Source organism: Abramis brama (assembly GCF_963993115.1).
Source record: "Abramis brama genome assembly, chromosome: 12".
NCBI lineage: Eukaryota > Metazoa > Chordata > Actinopteri > Cypriniformes > Leuciscidae > Abramis > Abramis brama.
The window spans coordinates 10,809,428-10,832,164 of NC_139974.1; the positions used below are offsets into that span (position 1 = coordinate 10,809,428).

The 22,737-nt window shown below is 41.8% G+C and overlaps 1 protein-coding gene across 2 annotated transcripts; it reads left to right on the top strand.

Annotated features, from left to right (window-relative positions):
* The first annotated feature begins 3,268 nt into the window (after positions 1-3,268).
* LOC311093076 (uncharacterized protein) lies at positions 3,269-22,479 on the top strand. 2 transcript variants are annotated; one of them, XM_084130196.1, is made up of 8 exons: positions 3,269-3,389; positions 5,553-5,767; positions 5,855-5,909; positions 6,007-6,131; positions 6,216-6,442; positions 14,541-14,700; positions 14,889-14,999; positions 15,162-22,479. In XM_084130196.1, the coding sequence occupies exons 2-8, from the start codon at positions 5,560-5,562 to the stop codon at positions 15,242-15,244; spliced, it is 969 nt and encodes a 322-aa protein (XP_083986322.1). In that variant the 5' UTR covers positions 3,269-3,389; positions 5,553-5,559; the 3' UTR covers positions 15,245-22,479. The 2 variants fall into 2 exon arrangements, with proteins under 2 accessions (XP_083986322.1, XP_083986323.1); XM_084130197.1 differs by having other exon boundaries at positions 3,275-3,389; positions 5,553-5,761.
* The last annotated feature ends 258 nt before the right edge of the window (positions 22,480-22,737 follow it).

The following is a 22,737-nucleotide window of genomic DNA, read 5'->3' on the forward strand; positions in this document are numbered from 1 at the left end:
ACTGTACGCCACTTATCTCTCAGTTTGTAGGGTAATCTTTTAATCACAGTGATCATAATGGCAGGTGTATTCAATTCACACAGACTATGAACCTCTTCCATGGCATTGCAACATCCACACAAGAAAAGACTGTATGCATGTAAAGCCTTTCCATCTTCTGGCTTAATCACTGGCTATGAAGAGACCTTATCCAAATAGGCAGATGCTATCATATGCTCATTTCCAAAGTGTTCATGCAGTAAAGTCTTTGCCTTCGCATAGCCTGAGCCGTCAATCAAATGTTGACAGCTCCTGACAAGTTGTTGTGGTTGCCACCTGGTGTATTGTTCAAGAAAATGCAGGCTGTCTTCAGCATTATCAGACTTTTGCTCAATTACTTGTTCAAAAGACCGCATGAAATCATGGTACTGTAGAGGGTCGCCATCAAATATTTGGATATTTCTTTTAGGCAGCGATAAAAGACATTGCTGATGTACTAGCATTGATGTTATCTCATTCTGTTTTTCCATTATAGACAACATGTTGTTCTGGTCACTGTTAATGTTCGTGGAAAACGGTGTATGAACGTCTCTATGATTAAACACTGGAGGCTTTGTAGTATTTGGAACTGTGCTCGGTCTCATAAGTTCTGAAGGCCTCTGCTGGAGATAGATGGTATTGTCAGCCATTTTCTGTTTTGGCCTTACAAGCTGTAAATCAGCATATCCCATTGCAGGTTTTTCCTTTTTATCCTTTCCAAGCTGTGGAACAAAAGTCTCTGCATCAGTGTTAAGAGCTTCAACCGTTTTTTTATTTTTCTTAAAATATGATTCCATGCCATTAGATTGATGAGAAACCGCACTCCGCACTCCAGATCCAGAGGTCCTTAAAACATTCAATTTAGCCACTGATGCAGCTATATCGGCTTTAAGCTGAAGTTGTTCCTTTTGCTGTCTTAATTTCTCTTCCTGTTCCTCAAGAGAATGTTTTTCCTTGTTCATCGTGTCGAGAAGATGGATCCCGTTGTCCCGTTTTTACATCTTCATGAATCACAATTTCATCCCCATACAGAACTTCCTGATCACACTCAAAATTATGAGTTAGCTCTGAACGAGGCCTGTAGGTTTCTGAGAGCCATTCTTTGGCATCCTTAATAAACCCTTGGCTGTATTCAGTGATGCTTTTGAACCATGCATTTTGTCTCTCCTGTTCATCAGAAGGGATTAAAGGCATCAAAGAGTTGTGCAATGCAGTGGCATTTTCAGACAATTGCAGTAGAACATCAAACTGTGCTTTAACTTGTGAAGCATTTTGATCATCTCTCATGAGCTCTTTGAGAGACGATATCTGGATCTTTAAGTTGCCTACTTCCTTTTTACGCTGTTTCTGAATTGACTCAATCCTGCTTGCCAGAGCCTTTTCAGTCAGAGTGATTTTTCTTTTTTCCATATTAGATAAAGTTGAACCAGCCCTTGATCCTCTCATTTTATGCACAAACAGATGCAATTGAACATCGCAGTATGAATCCAACGTAAAGCAACAACCAATAGCCACAACAATTAAATGCAGACACGAATAACCAATGCGCTGAAGCCACACCACACACACATAAGTCAAATGTTCGCTCCAAACACAAACCCGATCAGCGGCAATCAACCCGCTCCAAACATCAGCAACACCAAACCTCAACAAGTGTCAGTAACCCGTTCAAAACTGTCTTCCAAACAAGCCATAACACAGTACAAAACGCAGGTTACATACCACTGTTTGTGTGCGATGCTCTCCAGCAGCCGCCGTTCTCCAGGATATTCAGCCGAGTCAATGTGTGTGTGTCTCAATGCGGCCGATGATCCAGTATCTCCGTGAGTGATCACGACCTTCAATGAGCGTGGCTTATTGTTCCAAGTGTATCTTGAATTTTTGTTGACAAGTGTGGGCGACAATCTGAGAGCCACAAAAAATTGTCGACCGAGAGGCTGAGCAGGGAAAACTAATTTGCCAGATGCGCTTCAATGATGACAAATCCAAAGACTGCATTTTGTCGTTTTATTATCGTGAGAAGCAAACAAGGTTAAAAACTCGAGTGTATAAAAACTGTTGTATATGTATTTTATGGTGGGATTGTCAATGAAATTTGTCTGAGATACTCCGGCCTTGCTTCTTGGGAGAGATTCCCTGAGAACTCCTCGGGAAGATCTCCTGGCTGTGATTAAAGCATTTAAAGGACATCTGCAGGTCTGTTTGTCAATTTATTCCTGCGCAGAAAGCTAGTTTAGGAAGTAAGTTAGTTTAGGGGAACAAGTTAGACTAGGTGAGATATCCAAGTGAGGACGTTGCCAGGAGACGAGACTCAGATATCAGGTGGGGACGTTGCCAGGAGACGAGACTCAGATATCAGGTGGGGACGTCGCCAGGAGACGAGACCCAGGTACAGAGTTGGGTGTCCATTTGGAGACACCCCAGATAGTTAGGTTTAGAAAAAATCTACCACAGTCCACATTGTTTTGAACCATGCTGTATAGCTGTGTGTTGCGATCAGGGCCGTCCCAAACATGGGGCTCTATTTGTAATGAGTTCATTGTCAAACTCCAAAATTAGTTTATTTTTAATTCTTAAAAAACGGCATTATTTTATTTTAAAAAGTTAATTATATTGGCAAAATATTTTAGTTTGTCTTGTATATATATATGTTTTTTCATTAGATCAGATAACATTTTAAGCTGTCATATGGTCATGTTACAACATGCCCCTCATATGTTAAAATGTGCCCCAGCTATGGGGCATGTTGTCACATTTTATATCTATTTTTCGGGGTAAATAAAGAAAAAAATAAACACTGTAATAAAAAAAGCACAAAAAAGCACATAATTCAATTAGACTAGTAAAAATTAATGAACAAAATTAATACTCTAAACCCAATGTGGATTTAAACAAACTAAGAAAGTCAAAAAGTGTTAGGTTGTGCTCTGCTGTTCCCTACATCATGTAATATTCATTTTGTTTGCTGTGGGACAATGACCATAAATACACTAAAAATAAAACATACAATGATCATAAAAATGTATCATTTTATTTGTGTGCTGTAATCCACATCTTTATAATTCATGCTCAAATGTTCATTGCTTCATCACCAATTGCAGAAAAACATCGTAAGGAACTCTGGAAACAGACAATGTAAACTGACAACAATGTGACATTTCCTTTCTGCTGTTTTTTTTTTTTTTTTTTTTCAGAAATAGAAACTTATTTTCTCAGCACACTTATGTAGAAATGAAAGTAAAAGTGTGGCAGGTTCAGGAAATGTAGATATATGAGGAAACAGTTATCAAACAGTGCATAAGTCTTCTCAACTTGACAACTGAATTGACGACAGTCTCCTGTTCCACACAGACTTTATCTGTAGATATAAGGTAACTTCCTTCAAATTATTATGATGCTTAAAATTTTTTAAAAATAGTTTAACAATCCAAAGAAATACAAATTGTAAAAAGTGTTTAATATATCCAACAAACATTTGACAAAGCAAGAAAGGCACTCATTAGAAAGCCATTATTAAAAGGTCTATACCATTAAAAACACAACTGAAGTGTTTTTTTTTATTATTATTATATTATCATTATTTAGAATCCCTATGTATTTTACATAAAGTGTGGTTCTACCACACATACATTTACTTTATATTTGGACAGACACTTATTTAGTGATGTTTCGACAGACACTAAATGTATGATAATGACGTATTGACAACATACACAATTTAACTATATAATGTTAAACAAAAACACACTTTCATGTCTAAAAATTAATAACATTTCTCTAATTGTTTAACAATTACATCATTTAATATGTATTTTGTTTGCTGTGGGACAATGACCATAAAATACACTAAAAACACAAAATAAAATGATCATAAATATTTATTTTCTTTGTGAGCTGTAATCTGAGGATGTGGTCTTGTAGCTGGCTTCATGCTTGCTTGTATGATCTCTCTCTCGCTCCAAAAGATCTTCCACCACTGAGAGCTCTAAAGACCCGCTTTTATAATCACTATTGAAACACATTATCTCTACATTTACACACATGTTGCTTCTTCTTGGGTTAACATATTTCTTGCTTGCGTTAATTGCTGCATTACTTGCGTCAATGCTCTATTTACTGGCGTCAATACATTTCTTTGGGTTTCCGTCCATGGCATTAGCAATACACACATTCTTTACTGTACATGTTATCAGATTTCTCCTTGTCTTCATATTTGGCAGTTACACACAACAATGCTCTTCTCCCCCAGAACCCATGTTCAACCACAATGCACCATCTTTACAAGATGTGGTGTACACATAAGTGCACAGTGTGTGCTTTTGTCACCCTATGCAAACTTCATGGCCCCTAAAAAATCTCCAAGATCTTTGATTTTCTGCTTTTTGTTATTTCTTTTCTTACAATTTAGATATTTTTCTAATTGTTGCATTTTTTTTTTTTTTTTTTATTCTCTATAAAAGTGGTTATGCCAGATGCTTTTCTAGAATCATACGGCTTTCATAGTCATGGCCATCACACGTTAACGGGTCAAACATATCTTAGATTGCAAAAAAATAAATAAATAATAATTCTGACAGCTACGTTAACTGCTTCCTATTTAAAGAGAGCTCGAAACTTTTGACTGTTCACGCTGTCATCTTGCCGGAACCCTTTCTAAACAAAAACACATGACTGCTATCAAAACAGTACAAACTACAGGAGGTAATAAGCCCTTCTGTGTTACCCTGCATTGGAGACTTTTATATTGTTTTTTTGCAATTAAAGATAATTAATGCGTAAACTATTTATTTGTTCTATCATATCTATCATGTCTGTTGTCCTATTAAAAATAATAATTAATAATAAAATGACAATGGAAATGATTTGTTATTGTAGTTTTTAAATTAAGACATTATCAGATTTCACATTAAAAGGCCTACACTAACTGTCACAAATGGTAGAGCAAGAATGAGATAAGCAAGATCTTTATTCAGCAGTAACATTGTTAAATACAAAAAAACTAAAAGAAACAATTTGCAGGAATAGCAAATTACAAACAGAACAACCAGTGTACATTGGTGACAGCAGACAACGAACAGAACAAACGGGTTTAAATACAAAAGTAAAGAAGTGAGACACAGGTGATACAACTTGGAAAAGCTGTGTTATCCTCATTATCTTTTGTGTACAAGTTATGTGTGTTTCCATTTTAGTTTGTCTGGTTACGTTTACTGTGTCTTTATTCATGTCTTCCTGAAAACACCCCCTGACAAAAGGCCTGTTTGTCAGAACCTCCATTTTCACCAAAAGGTGACAAGTATTATTGGTAATTTAGGAAAGCTGACCAATCAGATGATCTTAATTTCACGACAAATTTCAAACAAAATAGAAATTAATTCTTTGATGACTTTAGATGATTTGATTGGTCAACTTTCAAATTTTGAGTATATATACATATCAGCTAAATATGCAAGGTTGTTTTTTTCTTTTCTTTTCTTTTCTTTTCTTTTCTTTTCTTTTCTCTTCTTCTTCTTTTTTTTTTTTTTTTTTGCTAGGCAGATCATGTATGCAGTTGTCACCCTCCAAGACTCAGATGAGGTGATGGTGGCACCATCACACTGGTTGAGCCCAGACAAGAAACAAAGTTACTGGCCCCCATTCAGATCACCAGAGAAGTGCATGGAAGCTGTTCAGAACAGACTTAAACCTGAAACAGGAGGAAAAACATGGGAGAAATTAAATATTAGCTTTCACACAGAATATGGTAATGGTCAGTAATTTAAAATAATTGTTTAAATTTTGGATTTTTTTATTAAGTTCTCAAATAATATATAATAAAATAGTTCTCTTATTGTAGTCTCATTTGATAAGGCTAAAGATGGGCAAAAGGTAATTTCAGAACAGAAAGAACGGTAAGTAACACAATTTGTTTAAAGTATTTTACCTATTAAAAGATCAAATAATTCATTTGTACTGATTTGTTAAAGTATTGTTTATTTTCGAATAAAGATCGTTTCTATTAGCCACTGGATTTCCTGGAATACTAAAAAGACAAAGACCTGAAAGCACTCAAGACATGTCAAAAAACCCACTTCCTACACCATCTACATCTACATCAAGACTGTCAGCTGATGGTGAGTCAGTTTCTTTTGTCATAATCAGAAGTTTTGTCTTTTCTCTTTTTTTGTAATTACAGCAAAACTCATTTTACACAACAGACAAGGATGATCTCCTCCAAATGCTGAGAGACATCAAGAGCACAGTCCAGGAAAACTCTTCTATGTTAAAGAAACTACTGAAAGACAATACAGTTTCTGAGGTCCCCAGCAGTAGCAGCTTGCCCACTGAAGATGTTAAAACAAGCCTAAATCTGCCTCTTAGAACCTTTGAGGATGTGGTCAGGACTGAAAATGAGCTCAGAAATGCAACAAAACGCCAAACATATGTGAGTCAACACAGCATTTCAAGAAAGGGATAATGTACACCCTGACCTGTAACACAAGGGGTTTATTTTTTAATAATGATGGCACATATCCTGCTTTTTCCACGACTACTTAATAAATAAATGAATAAAATGGACATTAAATATAGGGCTTACACCCGGCGCAATGTAGCACTAAGCGCGAAGCAAATGTTTTTTGCTAGTTTCAGTCTGACGCAGTTATCATTTTCACGTCCTGCACCACGTTGTTTAAATAGCAAATGCATTTGCGCCCATGAGCGTGCTGGAAACGAAAACTAAATGTGTTCTGGCGCATTGTTGGTGCGTTGCTATTTTGAGGCAACAGAAATAGACTGTGCCCTTGACCAAGTAAAACATGGTCTAAAGTCAATGGCGCAATTTTTTTTGGGGTTATTTAATGAGCGCATTAGTAATGTGCGCTAGGCGGGTCCACAACGCGCGTACACTGCTTATTAAACACACAGGGACGGACAGCAGCACACAAACATGGCAAATATTTAAAATAAAAGGATTACAATGTAAAAGATTATTATTATGTAGTCTACGGGACAAGTCAGATCCAATTTCCACCATATCTTTATGTAGGCTAGATGGTCTGCTAGCACACTTTTACCTCACGCACGAGCAGATCCGTTTGCGCTCTGGAGACGCGTTCGGTTTTTCCACTATCAAATTCCTCATGTAAATAGCAAGTCTGCCATGGCGCAAACGCAAATGACATTTAAATGGAATGGGAGAGGAGACTCTGATTGGTTTATGTCAAGTCAAGTCAAGTCAAGTCAAGTCAAGTATATTTGTATAGCGCTTTTCACAATACATATTGTATCAAAGCAGCTTCACAGTATTAAATCAAAATAACACAACAAGGTTTGTTTCTAGTGGAAAAAACGTCCACGTCTGGTAAGGCTGATCAATAGTATTATTGATTGATTAAATTAAATTAAATTAAATATCCCCAACTGAGCAAGCCAAAGGCAACAGTGGCAAGGAACCGAAAAACTCCATCAAGTGACCTAAATGGTGAAACGTACGTAATTAACGCACGTAAATCCCAAAACACACCCATTACTCATTAAGAGTAATAATAGTAAACAACACAATAAAATATTGTTAGAAATTAAATATTCCAACACAAAGTGCCCTTTTGTCTCCGTCCTTTATTGGGCGTAATGAATGAAGAAAAGAAAAGAAAAGAAAAGAAAAGAAAAGAAAAGAAAAGAAAAGAAAAGAAAAGAAAAGAAAAGAAAAGAAATACCAGTGCTGGGAAGCTAGAAAAATAGCTCAAGCTCCCCAGAACTCTGCATACAGAATATATAATATAAGTATATAGGGAGTATCTCATTCTCAACCAATAAGATAATAAATGACATCATCTCATATCAGATATACTGTTGTATAACATAAATGGTAAATATCCGGTCAGATCTCCCTCTAGGTCCTTGAGATCAGAAAGGCTTCCATAATACAATGCATAGAAAGAACAGCACCCTCTCTCTCTCTCTCAGAGTCTAAGGGTCCTTCTTGATATGAAACAGATGTTTGACTTACATAAAGGAATGTGCAAGCAAGGCTATTTTCTCTGGACAGGCTGAAGATAAGAAAACGTCTCGGTTACGTATGTAACCCTCGTTCCCTGAGTAGGGAACGGAGACGTTACGTCGGACGACGACGAATGGGGTTTCGCTTAGAAAGCCTATCATCTTCGAGTATATAAAACGAGCCAATGGCAATGAAATGCCATGGGTCTGCGGAATTTGCATAGCGTATCTCCGCCCCACGCAGGGGGTATATAAGGAAGTGCGCGAGCAACATGCAGATATGTCTTCGCTGAGGAGCCGAGACTGAACTCAGGTGTTCCAGCGGTACAGCGGAAGTGGCAGGGAGACGTAACGTCTCTGTTCCCTACTCAGGGAACGAGGGTTACATACGTAACCGAGACATTCCCTTTCGTTGTCACTCCGAGTTACGTCGGATGACGACGAATGGGGTTCCCAGTGTAATCACGTCACCTCTCGACTGTCTTCCAGTGCCCTGCGTAAGTCTGAGCTCCCTGTTGTGAGACTGGCACGGACGAAGGACTCCTACTTAACACAGGAATACCAAGGTACACTGGGAAGCATATCTCAGTGGAAATATGCAATTATGCCCAGCCCGAAGGGGGGGACTTGGAATACACATATGACCCCGGGGGGCTGCATATGGAGAATCACTGGGGTATCCAGCCGCAGGCGGAATGTTTCAACCCCAGGGGTGGCAAGGTGGCTTGCCAAGGGAAAGACACATGCTCAGAGAGGCTTACAGTGGAATACACATGTGGGGGTCGCCCGGAGGGGAACCATGCACATGGAGGCACCTAGCCAAGCGCGAAAGCTGCCAGGGGCATAATTTTGGCGTTGACGTCGTCAGTGCTGGAGGAGACTCAGGGCTTACACTGTAAAAAGTGAACAGTTAAATCAACTTAAAAAAATTACTTCAATTGGTAACACCTAAAGAAATTAAGTTTTCTCAACTTAAATTATCACATTTTATCGTGAAAAACTATCGTTGAGAAAACTTAATTTCTTTAGGTGTTACCAATTGAAGTAATTTTTTTAAGTTGATCAAACTGTTCACTTTTTACAGTGTATTAGGCTCACCTGAGGAGAATATCGCACGTATCCCGTCCGTGGAGAGGAATGGCGAGCAAGCGAAGACACCTGAGCAGAATCTAGTACCGGCTAGTTGAAGCGAGTACGTGAGAAGAAACTGGCTCTACTCGGAGATTGTAGAACCTCGCGAAAGTGTTAGGTGTCGCCCAGCCTGCAGCTCTGCAGATGTCTGTTAGCGAGGCGCCATGCGCTAGAGCCCAAGAGGATGCCACACTCCGAGTGGAGTGGGCCGTCACACCAAGGGGGCATGGTCGACCCTGCTGCTGGTAAGCCAAAGTAATGGCGTCCACTATCCAGTGAGACAACCTTTGCTTGGAGAGAGCCTTTCCCTTCAGCTTCCCACCATGACAGACAAAGAGCTGGTCTGAGGTCCTGAAACACTGCGTTCTGCCTACGTAAGCACGGAGGGCGCGTACTGGACAGAGCAGTGCCAAGGCTGGGTCTGCCTCCTCCAAGGCAGCGCTTGCAGGTTCACCACCTGGTCCCGAAAGGGAGTGGTGGGAACCTTGGGCACATATCCAGGCCAGGGTCTCAGGATCACGTGAGAGTTAGCCGGCCCGAATTCCAGGCACGCTTCGTCAACCGAGAATGCCTGCAGGTCCCCTACCCTCTTGATGGAGGCCAATGCAACCAGGAGCGCTGTCTTCATTGACAGGCTGATTGCAGAGGCTCAAAGGGAGCACTCTGCAGGGCAGTTAAAACCACTGAGAGGTCCCAAGAGGGTACGAGGGGAGGACGAGGAGGATTCAGTCTCTTCGCTCCCCTCAGGAACCTGATGATCAGGTCGTGCTTCCCCAAAGACTTACCATCAACTGCGTTGTGATGTGCGGCAATGGCGGCAACATACACTTTCAGGGTGGAGGGAGACAGCCTTCGCTCCAACCCCTCTTGCAGGAAGGAAAGCATGACACTGATCGGGCATTTCGTGGGTTCTTGTTGTTTAGAAGAACACCAGTTGACGAAGAGGTTCCACTTCAACGCATAGGCATGTCTCGTGGACGATGCTCTAGCGGAAGTGATGGTAGCCACCACCGCTGGTGGTAGGGTACTCAAACCTACCTCCTCCCGTCCAGGAGCCACACGTGGAGGTTCCAAAGATCAGGACGAGGGTGCCAAAGGGTGCCCCGTCCCTGAGAAAGCAAGTCCTTCCTCAGAGGAATAGGAGAGGTGAGGTCAGGGAGGCCAGGGAGGTGCTGTCGCGAGGAGTACTAGTTCTGGGAACCAGGTGCGGTTGTGCCAATACGGGGCAACGAATATTACCTGCTCCTCGTCCTCCCTGATCTTGCGCAAGGTCTGCGCAAGAAGGCTCACTGGGGGAAACACATACTTGCGTAGACCCCGCGGCCAGCTGTGCGCCAGTGCATCCGTGCCGAGCGTGCCCTCGGACAGGGAATAAAACAGGTCACAGTGGGACGAGTCGTGGGAGGCAAACAGATCTACCTGTGCGTCCCCGAACTGATCCCAAATCAGCTGGACCGACTGGGGATGGAGTCGCCATTCTCCAGCGAGAGGCCAAACTCGAGACAGCTCGTCGGCCGCCTGGTTCAGGTGTCCCGGGATATAAATGGCTCGAAGCGACCTCAGATGCTTCTGACTCCATATGAGGAGGTGGCGGGCAAGTTGCGACATACGGTGGGAGCGTAGACCACCTTGACGGTTGATGTACGCTACTGTGGCGGTATTGTCTGATCGGACTAGTACGTGTTGACCCTTGAGCAGTGCACGGAAGCGGTGCAGGGCAAGGCGTACAGCCAGCAACTCGAGGCAGTTGACATGCCAAAGGCGCTGGGGTCCTGTCCAGGAGCCCGCGGCAGCATGTCCATTGCACATGGCACCCCAGCCCGTGGCGGAGGCATCTGTTGATATAACAACATGCCTGGAAACTCGTTCTAAGGGCACTCCGGCCCGTAGAAAACTGAGGTTCGACCACGGGGTGAAGGTCTGACGGCAGGTCGGAGTCACTGGAACTCGGAGCTTGCCGTGTTGCCATGCCCACCTCGAGACTCGATCGCGAAGCCAAAGCTGAAGCGGTCTCATATGAAGCAATCCGAGCGGCATTACTGCGGCTGCGGATGCCATATGCCCCAGGAGCCTCTGAAAAAGTTTCAGTGGAACCGCACTCTTGCCCTCGAACTGACGAAGGCAAGTCAGCAGTGACTGCGCGCGCTCGCTCGTAAGCTGCGCGCACATGGCGACCGAGTCGATCTCCATACCGAGAAAAGAGATCCTCTGCACGGGACAAAGTTTGCTCTTCTCCCAGTTGACCCGAAGGCCCAGACGAGCTAGGTGCCGAAGCACGAGGTCCCTGTGTTCGCAAACCTGGTCTCGAGAGTGAGCTAGGATCAGCCAGTCGTCGAGATAGTTCAGGATGCGAACCCCGTGTTCTCATAGGGGAACAAGGGCTGCCTCGACGACCTTCGTGAAGACGTGAGGAGACAGGGCTAGCCCGAAAGGGAGAACCGCGTACTGGTATGCCTGCCCCTCGAAAACAAACCGAAGAAATGGTCTGTGTCGAGGAAGAATGGAGACATGGAAGTAGGCGTCCTTCAGGTCGATCGCTGCCTTCGGTACAATGAAGTAGGGGCTGTAGAAGCCGGACTTCATTTCGGCTGGAGGGACAATCTCGATCGCACCCTTCGCCAGTAGGGTGGCGACCTCCACTCTCATGACAGGGGCATTGCCACCGACCATAGTGAAGTGGACTCCCCTGAAGCGGGGAGGAGACCGTGCGAACTGAATCGCGTAGCCGAGCCTGATGGTTCTCGCGACCCAACGGGACAGTCTGGTAAAGCTCCAAAAGCTGTACCAGCGGGGTCAAGGGAACCAGACGTACACTGAAGGAACAGCGAAGTGGAATGACCGGCCTGGACGTGGGTGGCATAGCGGCCCGGTGTGGGGGCATGGTCATTAGCCGCGCCCTGCCAGAGGAGGCCAGGGGAGGACCAGCGTCCCACGGGGGCGTGCTCTGGCAGGGGTCTGGCGACAGAGGGGGACGAGAGTGGTGAGGCTCGTGAGCGGAGCGCACTGTCATCCACAACCTCTTGGTGCTCGGAGGAAGGGGCATCAGTTCTTGAAACAAGAGATTCTCCCCCGGCCCTCCACCAACTCCTGAGAAGAACTGAGCCCTAACTCCAAGCTGCCCGTCTCAAAAGTGCTGCTTAGCCTGGCGTTTTGGCCAGCTAAGGGGCGGAGACGGGCAGTGCCGCCCTCCTGCATCCCCCTCCAGCCCGGGGCCGGTGAAGGCTCAAGGGGAGGGGCCGCAGGGAGGCGGCCTTGGCGGGAAGCAGACTAAGGAGACCGCACGGACGGATGACCGTCGGTGCAGAAGGCCTCGGCCTGCTTCTGGGGGGGTCAAAAGACTGTAAGGTACAGTCCTCAACCACACAGCCGAGGAGCCCAGCCTGGGACATGGGGGAGCTGAGAAAATGAATTCTCAGACCCCCTCACATCAACCTGGCTGAACCCATTCCTGGACCACAGCTGTGGACATCACCTGGCCCCGGGATCACGCAGGTACCGATGTCGCCCGAGAGCGAGGTCAGTAATGTGCGCGGCGGAACGACCAGGCCGGGCATGGGAGGCATAGCGTCCAAGCAAGGGGGCGTGGCCGAGATTCCGCGTTCTGTCAGTGTTGGCCAGGGAAGGACTAGCGTTCCACTGCGGCCGGTTCTGACAGAACTCCTGAGTCAGCACTGCCTCGAAGGTGAAGGCGACACACAGGACCGCATGCCTGTGTCACAATAGTGACAGAGAACATACAGACCAAGATCGCCTCACGATCAAGGGCAGCGAAGGCGGAGGACGCCCGCGGGCCGCGAAAAGTCACGTGGACTCCCGCGGACCGGAAGCGTCCTGATGCACATCCGGGAAGCCTACAGCGCTCGGGGGGAGGGCGGCGCCACTCCAACCGATGCTTTCAGCTGCCCGGGAAAGCATGGCCATCAGCTCTGGATCTGACCCGACTAACGCTGACACTCCAGAGGGAGGCAACGCAGTCAAATCCTCATTTCCAGAGGAATCAAGCCCGCCTTGTGATGCTGTGAGTGACATGACACCACCTGCTGGAGCCCCGAATGAAAACACTGGGTCCCCGAGAGGAACCAGGCACACACGGAAGCCCCACGGTTTGCGATGTGGAGGGGGGCGTGGCCCGAGGAATGCTCGTCGGTATTATGCCACACTGTAACCCTCAGATCACCCTGGCCACCAGCCAAAGTATCCCCACTCATAGGAAGAGATAGATTGGGGTGTGGCAGAGGGGACTCTACCCACACAGAGATCATTGAGTCTCGATCTATAAACATCGCAATGGTCATGTTCCCGCAATGAAAACATGACTCATCCACGAGCGCTGCCAAGCGTGATTAAGCCCAACACGCAAAACAGCGCTCGCGACCGTTAAACAGATGAGTCAAGCGCCCACATCCAGTAATACACGGGCGAGCCGTCTTGAAAAAGATGTGCCGCGTGCAGCTCTTTTAGAGAGAGGAAAAGCTCAGCAGAGTGCTGAAGCGCCCAGGGAGAAACACACACACTGTCGGCAGATCACTGCACAGACCAGCAGCAGGCAATGCGATCTCGCTGGAACACGCCGTCACACCAACACACTGAAGAGCCGCTCGTCTCGTAGAGTGAAGATGATACAGAATGGCTTGTAGGAGTGAAGAAAACTCTTGGCTCCGAAGCGAAAAACATATCTGCATGTTGCTCGTGCACTTCCTTATATACCCCCTGCGTGGGGCGGAGATACGCTATGCAAATTCCGCAGACCCATGGCATTTCATTGCCATTGGCTCGTTTTATATACTCGAAGATGATAGGCTTTCTAAGCGAAACCCCATTCATCGCCATCCGACGTAACTCGGAGTGACAACGAAAGGGAACTATATTTCTAACAAATATTGATAATAAATAAATTTCGGGGAAACTTAATTTCGATTTTCCCTTTTGAACATTCTGTTAAGTAACTTTGCAACTACATGTCAACTAACTATGAAGATATTTTTGGTGCAAATCAACTGAACGCCTGTGACAGTGAAATTTGTAGTTTGTAGAGAATAGCCACACATGTGTATCTATTCTCTACAACTAGCTACAACTCTACAACTGGCTATTCTCTACAACTACAAATTTCACTGTCACTGGCGTTCAGATGATTTGCACCAAAAAATACCTTCATAACTAACTCTCATTAGAGTATTAGTAGACTCCTGCTTAATGTCTGCTAACACTTTAATTGTGATGGTCCAACAGACATGCTACTGACTATAAATATTTTTGCAAGAACATGTCAACTTATTTTAAACCTAACCCTACCAGCCTAATACTCTACTAACACTCTAATGATAGTTTGTTGACAATGTAGGTGCAATGTTACTAATAGTCAATGGAAGGGACCATCAAAATAAACTGAAACCGCATTTTCTTTACAGGTAAAATATCTGTCAAAGATTGGAGGTTTTGGGCCCAAGGATGTGGTTAAGAATATTATGCAGCAAGTCCTAACAGATGATCTGGCGAAGGAGTTCAACTGGCAGGGCAGAGGAGATAAAAGGCCCTTCTCTAAGCTTATTTTAACAGATGTAATCCGAGGTAAACTCACTGCTGAACACTTCCCACCTACCAAGAAAGTTTATTTACTTATGTTTTGTCTGTATTCAGTAACTTGGTGAACTGTGATCTCTGCCAATTTGATCTTTAAAGTGTACAAGAGCGGTTGTGAGTTTGAAGTACCACCATCCAACATATTTCCAATTCATTCTTCGGGTTTACTCTTTCAGATGCTGCATCAAAACACAGTGTTCTGAGGGTAGATTGTGAAGATGAAATAAAAACGTATTTGTTGTACACAATTGATCAAATTGGTCGAAAGAGACCGAGAGTTTGTGGAGGTGAGTGATAATGATATTATGAACAAGTGATATTATGTAATGTTGTCATACGTTCTATAGGTCGATTCTATGATGGTTGAGTCAAGGCATCTATGTTAAGAAGATCACCTTCAGTTGTTTAAATGGTCATTGTATACTTATAAATACCTCCTTCCCCTGCAGATGTGACTTCAGAAGTGACTTTTCCCACCAGTGATGGAGGACTCGAGTCCTGGTCTTGGACCTCGGGGTGTGAATTGTGCTAAAAAAAACGTTTGCCTTATCTTCTCTCTAAAGCATACCGCACATTCAGCTGACATTTACCACAATTTCAATGAACTAAAAAAATTAGTGATGAAATGTTTTCTGTGTTGACACAAATCTTGTCCTAAAGATAATCACACAACACAGCAATGTCCGATTTGCGAACTAATGACTCCTTTGAACCAATTCACTTTAATGAATGGTTAAAACAACTGTCCATCTGTCCAACAACGAACTCACGAGAGTTGTGTGTGTATAACAAATCGGTAACACTTCACAATAATGTTCCATTTATTAAAGGGTCATGAAACCCTAAACCAAAATTTCTGTGATTTTAAAAGAGGTATGTGTGTTGAACACCATTGAAGACAATGTTAGCATCTGTTAGATTTAATAGTAGGGGGAAAATGGTTAAATTATTCTTTTTTTCCGCTACTTTCATCTTCCGGGTTTAAAATCTTCATCGTGTCCACGTCACAGGCTGTGACGTGGCAGAGCACTATAGAAACAGAGCGCAACGCGTCATAATCTGAAGACCACGCCCACTGGGGGGGAAAACAATCCAATGGTCTCCATTGACTTTGCATTGCGAGAGGCTGCCTCCTTGTCATTTATGACTAAAAGACTAAAAGCTGCTGTGTGACAAGATGTACAGCAAACAAGCTAAAAAACCCAGAAATAAGTTTTTATAATCTGTCGACTCCAAAAAAACGAGCGTTTAAGGACACAAAAGTGGGTACAGGCTGGAACGAATGGGTAAATTAGGATCCTGACACTCAGTATGCACTAAAATTGCAGTAAACATTTTGTCACTGGTAAGTCAAATATCCAAATGTCAGTTTTATATATTATATTTCTGTAAGCTAAGCTATACTGTCGCCGATTACGTTCCCTGCTCCAGTGGACGTAGTTCTCAGAGTAATATGAAACCTTGTGCTCTGTTTCAATTGCCTGCCCACTTTTGTGTCCTTAAATGCTTTTGGGGTCCACAGATTATAAAAACTTATTTCTGGGTTTTTTAGCTTGTTTGCTGTACACCTTGTCACATAGCAGCTTTTCAACATTGTTTTGTTTTTTGTTGGAAATGACAAGGAGGCAGCCTTTCACAATGCAAAGTCAATGGAGATGGTTGGATTGTCCTTTTCTGGGCTGGGTTTCCCAAAACCTTCTTAATGCTACGTCGTTCTTAAGTTACACCTTAAGCTGTACCTTATTAATACGTGTTTCCCGAAACGTTCTTAGTTAAGTATACCTTATGTAAGTCATACTTTCGGAAGGTTGGTCTGGACCACTCTTAGCTTTACCTTATCACTGTTGCAGGTCTATATGAATATAATTCTGAAGTTTTAATACACCCAGACAGTGTTCAGTTCGGCTAATTCAAGTGTTTTCATGCAAAGAATAAAATTGTCATTACACTGATTGTTAATAGAATTTTAATTATATTATTATATATTTATAATAATTTAATTGCCGTCTGAATCCACATCTCCGAATTTACAAGAAGAGATTCAAAATCCACTGTTTTAATCCTTTTTGATCACTGCCGAGCACCGTACATGACGTACACTTTTATTACTGAAATGCTGGAAAGTATTTACAAGAACAATATTTCATCACAGCTCCATCTCAGTGAACAAAAATAGGAAAGAGAAGAAAGCACATAAATAATTGATAATTAATACAATTTTAAAGGATTTTAATAGGATATTATAGTTTGGGTTATTTTTTATAATATCCCATGAGTCCTAATAAATGCAATTTCAACTATTTATGAAGTGCTTATTTTATAAAGAACACCGCTTTCTCACATAAACAGCCCCTGCACGAGAGAATAATTGATTCTCGAGCCATCGATATCAACCAATTCAGCACCATCGCCACGGACAGCGCCGGGTAACGTCGCACGTAAGAAGGTATATCTTAAGCAGCTTTCTAAGGCATAGTTCTGGGAACACGCCTAGAAATACCTTAACCTTCAGTTAAGTTATACCTTAAGAGTCTTCGTAGCGCGCTAAGAGACAACGTTATCGGGAAACTCAGCCATTGGATTGTCCTTTTCTGGAGCTCCAGCTCCACCTCGCTGGATCTAGTGGACAGAACATGATGCGTTATCAAGCCTGTTAATGTTAATGCGAGTTTAACCGTGATAAAAAGACAAGTTTGTTTTGATGCACAAGATGCTGGCATAAATAATATTGTATTTTTCTCATGAAAATATTTGTTTCATATTTGTCATGATTAAGGCAAGGCAAGGCAAGTTTATTTATATAGCACATTTCATACACAATGGCAATTCAAAGTGCTTTACATAGAAGAAATTGAAATAATAAAAAAGAAATAAGAATAATTAAAACAGTTTAGAAAAGTAAAAAATAAAATACAGTACAGTACAGTACAGTACAAACAGTCGGACGAACATTGGCACAGTGCTCATTCATTAAATGCATAGCTAAACAGATGTGTTTTGAGTCTGGATTTGAAAGTGACTACTGTAGGAGCACATCTGATCTCCTCTGGAAGCTGGTTCCAGCTGCGGCTGGCATAATAGCTAAAAGCGGACTCGCCATGCTTTGAGTGAACCCTTGGTATTTCTAGCTGATATGATCCTAGTGATCTGAGTGATCTGTTGGGTTTATATTCAGTGAGCATATCTGCAATGTATTGAGGTCCTAGGCCATTGAATGATTTATATACCAGTAATAATACTTTAAAATCAATCCTAAATTTAACTGGGAGCCAGTGTAAAGACCTGAGGACTGGTGTGATATGTTCATATTTTCTGGTTCTGCTCAGAATCCTGGCGGCAGCGTTCTGTATGAGCTGCAACTGTCTTATGGTCTTTTTGGGAAGGCCAGTGAGGAGTCCATTACAATAATCCACCCTGCTGGTGATGAAAGCATGCACAAGTTTCTTGTCTGGAAACAAAGCATCTAATTCTTGCAATATTTTTCAGATGATAGTATGCTGATTTAGTTATTGCTTTGACATGACTACTGAAACTAAGGTCTGACTCTAGTGTCACACCAAGATTCCTGACTTGATTTTTAGTTGTTTGACCCCTAGAGTGAAGGTATGCGTTCACCTTGAGAACTTCATCTTTGTTTCCAAACGCAATGACTTCAGTTTTGTCTTTGTTTAACTGAAGAAAGTTTTGACACATCCAACTGTTGACTTCATCGATGCATTGGCACAGGGAGTCAATGGGGCTGTAATCGTTAGGCGATAGGGCTAAGTAAATCTGTGTGTCGTCTGCATAGCTGTGGTAAGCAATTTGGTTCTTTCTCATTATTTGGCTCAGTGGGAGCATATACAGGTTGAACAGGAGTGGCGCAAGAATTGAGCCTTGAGGGACTCCGCATGTCATGGATGTCCACTCAGACTTATGGTCTCCTATACTCACATAATAACCTCTCCCATCTAAGTATGACCTGAACCATTTTAGGACTATCCCAGAAAGCCCCACCCAGTTTTCCAGCCTGTCAAGAAGTATGTTGTGATCGACAGTGTCAAATGCAGCACTGAGGTCGAGTAGTACCAGCACTGATAATTTGCCTGTATCAGTATTTAAGCGAATATCATTTATTATGTTATAAGATAAAAAAAATAAAAAAAATATCATAAGTATATCCCAAGAACACAACACTTTTTTCCCCCACACAACATTTTTGGTATAATAAGATAAAATAATACATTTTATGAATATATTTCAAGAACACACTTCACATAACATTGTAATATTTTACAAAACTATTTTTCATAGTATTTCATAGTACTATTTTCATAGTACCCCCACTGGTAGATTCAAGTTCAAGTTGATTTTATTTATACAGCACATTTTATATCAGCCACTGACTGACCTAAGTGCTTTACAGAACTACAAAATTAAAAGAGAATAATAGGCCTACTTGCATAACAGCACAACACAGATAAGTGCAGCAAAGCTAAGAGCAGCCTTAAACAGGAGTAGCAAAAACATTATCGGACTTAAAATATAAAATAAGAAAACAGAAATGGCAAAAATGTATCAGACTTATCAATAATAAAACAGAAATGGCAGTGTCAGACGTAATTTATATGTGGAAATATGTGGAAATAAATCTGATATGAATTGGATGTGCATTTTGGACCTGTGTGTGCGGACAGATCGTACATTCTGTCAATGCGAGTCGTACGTCATTAAAAAATTGTCTTTTTATAACTGTTCGCGGTACAGATAGGCCTATATCTATAACAAACGAAACAACTCTTGTTGACTAACAGAGTATTAATTTTGTTCATTTGTGTTAAATAAAAAGCGATCTGGCGCTGAAATATGTTGCTTTTGAAATCATGCTGAGTGTTCATAGTCGCTGCTGCTGTCAATTTAGTGAAGCAGTTTCTCTAAATAACGCTGCCTAGCATAGTTAGTCTCTCCCGATAGAGCCCGTTACGCTTCCTCCTAATCCATATCTTCCCAAGAAACTACGCATATCAAGCTGCTCTTTCTCTCTCTTTTGCTATTTCTCTCGGCCTCACTGTAGAAGTAACCATGGCAACGGATAACGTTACCACATAAAATGGTGGCGCCTTCCCGGAATGCAAACTGCGTGAAAAGATCGTTCGTGTCATTGTGGTGAATAATCCGGTCCAGAGCCATAGAGAGAAAGAGTTGCGACACTCCCATAGACCTCCGTTATAAAAAATGGCGGTGCTTTTAACCGCCTACTTCCGGGATTTGAAGATCGGATTAGTTCCAAACACTGTCATTTGGGCGTTGGACACCATTCACTTACATTGCTGCGCGTCGAGTTGTTCCAGAGGTAATTTGCTGAAATATCGACCTCTTTTGAATTGTCATATGTCTATATTGTATCAGAGGCCCTTTGCGATGCTAATACTGGTCTTCATTTGTACATACACAGCGTAATTATTTATATTTTATGTTGGTTGTTTCAACCAATTTTCAAGCACTGCCTGCTAGCTATTTAGCTAGCGCGACTTCGTCAGCTGTGACAGTAAGAGATCGGTAATGAATCGCTACCACCTTTATAGCAACTTTTATTTTATTTAATTTTTTGGGATATACTAACTTTTCATTATGTTTTGTTGTCTTGAGTGAAGTGGCTTGTGAGAACAATGCTAGACCTCTAGGATTGTTATGGCCATCACCAGTCCTGTCTGTTTCATGGATCACCTGCCCCTGGTTTTTGTTTTTCTTGTTCACACACACTGACACAAGCACACATTTTTGTTGTCTGAAAAAAATTTTTTTATTTGAAAACCTTCATTTGTATCAGCCATGCTGTCTCATTGATGTCTCAATAGCTGTAACCAAAGTTACAAGTGTTTTGTTAGTTAATTGCTTAAGTTACTTGGATTGAGTTACAGCTACCCTTACTCTTAGGCTACGTTTACACGTGGATGGCTATTTTCATAAAAGGGCATTTCGCCCCTCTTCGTTTTCAAAAATAACATCGTACACATGACCCTGTGTATATGCTGTCAAGAGCATGCCAAACCTGTAGGTGGCAGTGTAACGAGAAGCTCAAGCCCACCTTAGCCAATCAGAATCCCGAAAATAGTCACATTCTGTGACGTCGCTGCCTAAATCTCCGTTTTTCTCAGTTAACATGCAAACGTGCAAACGGAGATTTTCAAAATCTCCACTCTGGCCGGAGTTTTTAGAAACAATCGGTTTCATTGGCGAATCCTCCGTTTGCGTGTAAACGAAGGGCGCAAACGAAGGGAAATGTCTCCGTTTTTCAAAATAACCATGTACGTGTAAACAGGGCCTTAGCCTACTCCGTACACTAACCCAGAGCCATAGAGAAAAATCTTCACTCTGCCCTTACCTATAGACCCAAACATAAAGCGTAAATTCGTTTTTAATCTGTTATAGTTTTGATAATATGTGTATGGCTTAATCTTAAAATTATATTCTTAGTCTTAACATGATCATGTTTCACGTTGTGGTCCTGGGGGTGGCCACTTTCATCAGAAGAAGTGAGCTAGCTTCTAAGCGAATTTTGAACGGACCGCCACGGCAGACCTCTTTGCGTGATCACGAAGGTAGGTTAATGGCAGAATCGGAATTTATAAGCAAAATCACGGGAATCAATAGCCTAATACAGCCCAGTTGTGCTAAAATAAATATCATGAGACGTCCATCATCAGATGAATGATATGGAAAAGTTAAGTTAGAGCTGCTAAAGCCAGTGCTACTACCCATGCGAACATGAACACAAAGCTTTTCCCTCCAAAAATATAGCCTAAAACTCCAAATGCAAAACTGACATTAACAAAATGCAATAATGCAATAGGGTTGTTGACGTGACGTGGCTTTTTCACCGTCACAGAAGATAAAAAATAATTTATTTCACATTTTCATCATTTAGAATACTATAAATGGTTAAACATTTTCTTATTATTTAGATGATTAGTTTAGTTTATATAGTTTAGATTAGTTATTATTTTTTTTTTTACAACCTTGAGCCAAATCTCAAAATCGTCCTATGGTGTGACGGTAGACAACATTATTTCATAAATATTAACTTTTATAAATAAAGAAAATGATGTTTAAACATCTTAATGAACACTCCTGGCATAATTGTGCAAGTGTCTATTTCTCTAAGTGGCCATCACTTTTCCTATACATACATTTCTAAAAGTGTAGGAATTTAATAAAGTTTGTCACAGAAAAAAAAGTCCTTTGGTGTTATGCAATAACCTGATATTAAGTTGGGCAATATCATGGAAAACTAAATTTAGTTGAAAGACCCCATTCAAGGTCATGTGACTGAAGACCCCTATGAAGCCCATGAGCAGTGCACATGGCAAGTATTTCTCTCAGAATTGTTCAAATATTTAACTGTGTTTTCGGACCACTGAAGTTGTTAAGTTTTTTTGTCCATTAGTGTGACACTCCTAAATTTACTTTTTTTATTAAAATTTGTATTTTTGACAGCAGGACTATGTAATAATATGCAAATGTATCATGCCAATTGCTAATAACAGTTCAGCTAGTATTAGCATGGTTATTAACTCCCACAAAAGCTCAAATGTCCTGGTGTGACAGAAAATGTCACAGGAAATGTCCTTTGGTGTGACACTTTGGCCTGTCACATCATAGGACACAGATGTCACACCATAGGACAAGACCTCCTTAAGAAGCTTTTAAAAGGAATATATAAACTTTCAACAAAAAAAACAAATGTCCTCCTTTATTTATTGTTACAATAAACACTATATATTCTGACTCTTTTTATGCAATGACTATCTTTGTCCTTTAGTGTGACGTTTTGTCCTATGGTGTGACAAACATAAAACAACAGAAAAATATACTTATTTTAAAATATCTTTTAAAAAAGAGTTAAGTTTGGCATTAGGAGAGTTACAATAATATCTTAAAGAGGTACAATTTCAAACAGTTTTGTAAGGTTGGCGAAAAAGTTTTATTGACATTTGTAGGGAAAAGTTTATCAGGTTCATCTATCCATGGTGAAAATGATTCTAA